At 39.0% G+C, this 4,301-nt stretch overlaps 1 protein-coding gene across 1 annotated transcript in view; it reads left to right on the top strand.

Moving 5' to 3' along the window:
* TMPRSS11E (transmembrane protease, serine 11E) overlaps positions 1-4,301 on the top strand; it is a 55,797-nt gene that overhangs the window by 45,684 nt on the left and 5,812 nt on the right. Inside the window, exons 7-8 of the mRNA XM_006873786.1 lie at positions 1,700-1,959; positions 3,021-3,163. Of these exons, the coding sequence (XP_006873848.1) occupies positions 1,700-1,959; positions 3,021-3,163 (403 nt within the window). The remainder of the gene's footprint in view (positions 1-1,699; positions 1,960-3,020; positions 3,164-4,301) is intronic.

Raw genomic sequence — 4,301 nt, 5'->3', positions numbered from 1 at the left:
TTGTCTCAGATATTTTATCTTTTTTCTGGACATGTGCCGATATGGTCATCTGCTTTTGCTTCTTGGACATGTTAAATGTTTATCGGTGGCCCTAATAATTAATTAAGTATGTACTTTGATAATTTTTTATGTTTTCTGATTGCCTTCAGGAAGTTGTGATCAGGATGTGGTCTTCCCTTTTCACTCTCCTTATTGCTTAACTCAGAGTAACTCTTACAGGTGTTGTCTGTTTCCCTGGTTTATGGCAGATGGTATTGGTTCTTGCCAGGGTTTTGGTATTTTAAAAAGTGTTATTGCAGCTTGGCTATTTGGAAGCAGTTGCTGACTCTTTTCATGTAATGTAGCGGGACAAAGAGTCCTCCAATAGCAGAAGGGAGGCTATGTGACAGCTCAACAACACCAGTTGGGTAGAAAACAAAACCAAAATCAAAATAAAAAACAAAAGCGATAATGAGATAAAAACAAAGGAAGACAAAAAAAAAAAAAGAATTCAGCATCAGAAAAAACAACGAGATTAAATAAGGCAATCTCTAGTCACACACACACTCACAAAAAGAAAGAATGAAAAAAAAAAAAACAAATAAAAAACCAACCCTGTATAGGGTTTCTAAGGAGTACCTGGTGGGCTCGAACCACTGATCTTGCAGTTCAAAAGGCTCTGCAGTCTGGTCCCTTAACCTGCAGAGCCACAGCAGGACTGCCTTGTTGCTGGCCGTAAAATCCACCTCAAAGCATCTTAGCTTGTGCTGGCTTGTGCCTTGAAGGGCAGGCCTGAGCCTTGGAGGTTGGGCAGAGGGCTAGCCTAGGCAGAGGGGGTTGAGGGTGGGATTAGTGGCTGCAGGCAGATGGCATCCCTGTCTGATGACATAAAAAAATGGCTCTCTGTCTCCCTGTGCCGTGGGCACCTGGCCTGTCCTACATCCACACCGACAATGCCTCCCATGGCAATGAGGCGCCCCCCCCCCCACGAAGGACCATGCCAGTTCCTGTGGCCCCGCCGGCTCTCTGGATGCACCCACCCTCGAGCCCCTCACGCAGTCCCAGAGCGGGAGCCGAGCGCAGGCGAGTGCAGGCCGGCAGAGGCCCAAAATGCCCACAACTCCCCAGCAGCACAACCCTTCAAAAAAGCAGTGTTGGAGGCTAAAGTCTTATGTTTGCCCAAAGGCTGTCTGTCTACCCGGTGGTGGCCTCCCCTGTGTGATACCACCCACCCTTCCCCGGAGCCCTCGCACCTGTGCTGCCCCGTCAGGGAAGCGTCGCTATAACATATTTTTACAGTAATGATTTGTTAAATTATTATATGATCTTGGTTTTCAGAGTAATGTATATGAGTATGTTTGTAGGTAGGAGACATGTAGCACATAAAATGCATTTTTCATCTTTTATTTTGTACAGAATATACTTTGCATTTGTTCTTTTGGAATCAATCGTGTCCAAAAATATCAAAGAGCACTAGGATTTGGAGTGGGTGATTTGGCATACATTTTCTAAAAACTATGCCACCATGTTATTTCCACATGTGATTTCACCCTTGTGTCTGATTGTCAGATTGGAGAGTTTTGGGATTTTTCCTATATATAGAACCTCTCATTTTTAAAGAAAAAATTGTATCAATGCCTGCAGCCTAAGTTGTTTAATATAAAAGCATTTTATTGGAGACATTTCAAAGTAGAATTTATTCTTCCTTTTTCCTTCATAGGTATAAAGATCCACGCAGATGGACTGTTTCTTTTGGGGCCACACTAAAGCCTTCAAAAGAGAAACAAGGTCTCAAGAGGATAATTGTCCATGAACAACACAAACACCCATCACATGACTATGATATTGCAGTTGCAGAGCTTTTTAGACCTGTTACCTACACAAATGCTGTGCATAGAATTTGCCTTCCTGACGCTTCCCATGCATTCCACCCAGGTGAACATATGTTCGTAACAGGATTTGGAGCAGTTAAAAATGATGGTGAGCATCTGGAGAGAAACACAAATTATAGTAATATAATTTGGTCCTCTAATGTATTTAAAGAATGGAATGTCATTATGCCAAAATAAATTGACATATATATCAAATTATACAACTATATACAATACATATACAATTATACAATATATATGTTGTTGTTGTTGTTATGTGCCTTCGAGTCGGTTCCGACCCATAGCGACCCTGTACAGGGTTTCCGAGGGTGTAAATCCTTATGGGAGTAGAAAGCCTCATCTTTCTCCTGCGGAGCAGCTGGTAGTTTTGAACCACTGACCTTAAGGTTCGCAGCCCGATTTGTAACCACTACGCTACCAGAGCTCCTACAATATATATATACACCAGGGCCAAGTCAGACCCTACTAGAGAACTATGCTTTGAGAAGACATAAATTCCTTTAATCCTTAGGTTACTATTAAGTACATTACTATTACAACAGTTATGGTACTTTGTAAGGTGTCTTTTTACTAGGTAATTAACCCTTATGAGATTGTTGTTGTTATTATTAAGTGTCATGGAGTAAGTTCTGACTTATTGCCACTCTGTATAGGGTTTCCAAAATACAGCTGGTAGGTTTGAACTGCTGATCTTGTGGTTAGCATTTCAGTGCTTAGCCTACAGCACCACACCAGGAGTCCTTAGGAGTTTAGAGATCATGAATAGACTTAACTTGAAAGATCACAGAGAATCACAACCCCACCCTTTTCCCATACTGCAATTTTCTTCTAAGGTAAGAGATGGAGTGGGAATTTACTTAGGGGACTTGAAGAGCTTTCCTAAACACTTAGTTTTGCACTTAAAGCAATTAGGAAGAAATTTGACGAACAATTTCTTTCCAAATATTAATGTATCTGAAAAATATATATTCTAAGAGTTGGCATCACTTTGTTAGATAATAATTATGTAAAGATTTCTCCAAATTTATAAAACATTTAAAGGGGCTTTTAAAAGTTCATGGAAAAAGGGAATTTAAAGATAATGGAAAATTTCCATGAACTTTTGGAAGTACCTTCCTCTATATAACCACCAATATTTTTCCCCTTTAGGTACAAGTCAAAATCGTCTTCGGCAAGTGCAAGTGGATCTGATAAGCACTAAAACATGCAATGAACCTCAGGCTTACAATGGTGCCATAACTCCTAGAATGATATGCGCTGGCTTCTTGAAAGGAAATAGAGATGCATGCCAGGTAAGTGTTTTTACCTAAAAGTATGACACAGGCTTCCTTGCTAACTTTCTTATTTTGAAATAATTATAGGAAGTTGAAAAGACGGCACAGAGGGTATAATGTACTCTTCACCCGATTTCCCCCAATGGTTACATCTTCTATAACTATTATTGTGGTTACGTATCAAGTCAGCCTCTAACTCATGGCAACCCCATGGGTTGCAGAATAACTTGCTCTATAGGAGTCTCTTGACTATTATCTTTACAGACACATTACCACGTCTTTCTTTAAAAACTAGAAAAATGACATGATAAAATGTGTACTTAATAGTTCTATGGCTTTTTATCATTGTAGATGAGTGTCAGGAGGCCTGGTGATACAGCACGTTAAGTGTTGAGCTACTAAAGGCTTATTGTTCATACATACCAGCTACTCCACAGGAGAAACATGAGGGATGCTATGAGTTGGAATTTACTAGATGGCAGTGAGTTTGATTTCAGCTTAGATTAGTGTAACAATCATCACAAAGAACTCTGGTGGACTATGGGATCAACATTGGATGACTAACTACAAGGTCAATAGTTCAAATTCACCAGCTACTTCAAGGGAGAAAGATGAGGCTGTCTGCTCCTGTAAAGATTTACAGTCAACAGTTTGAGCTCACCACTAGAATTAACTCAATAGTATTTACCAATATCAAGAACATAACTTATTAGAGTCTACAGGTAGGTGTCAACATTTTACTATTTTGGGGCAAAGTGTAGAATAGGAAACTTACTTCCCCTTAAGTCCCTTTACCCTTTCTAATTTATAATATTAAAAATTAATAGGTATAAATATAAATATTAAACATTTCCTCAACACATATTGAGAATTACATTGGAGAAAGTGTTTGCTTCAATTGTCAAACGTAACATAGAATACTAAAAAGGAGAAGGGGAATCTACTGTATTTATCCATAGTTTTCTTTTTCTGTTGTTCTTCTCTGCTTTCTAATTTTCAAAGACTTCTTTTATCATTTCTTTTGTCACTCTTTAAAGTATGTAATGTCAGTAATAGACTGGCCTAGGTTTTTTTGTTTGTTTGAAAACAAATCTTTATTTTCCCTGGATTTCTGAGGGATAATTTTATGGAATACAAAATTTGTTGTTGAAAGTTA

This window comes from Chrysochloris asiatica, unplaced genomic scaffold (assembly GCF_000296735.1).
Source record: "Chrysochloris asiatica unplaced genomic scaffold, ChrAsi1.0 scaffold00254, whole genome shotgun sequence".
Taxonomy (NCBI): domain Eukaryota; kingdom Metazoa; phylum Chordata; class Mammalia; order Afrosoricida; family Chrysochloridae; genus Chrysochloris; species Chrysochloris asiatica.
The sequence above is the reverse complement of the archived record's forward strand: the minus strand, read 5'-3'. Positions and strand labels throughout refer to the sequence as shown.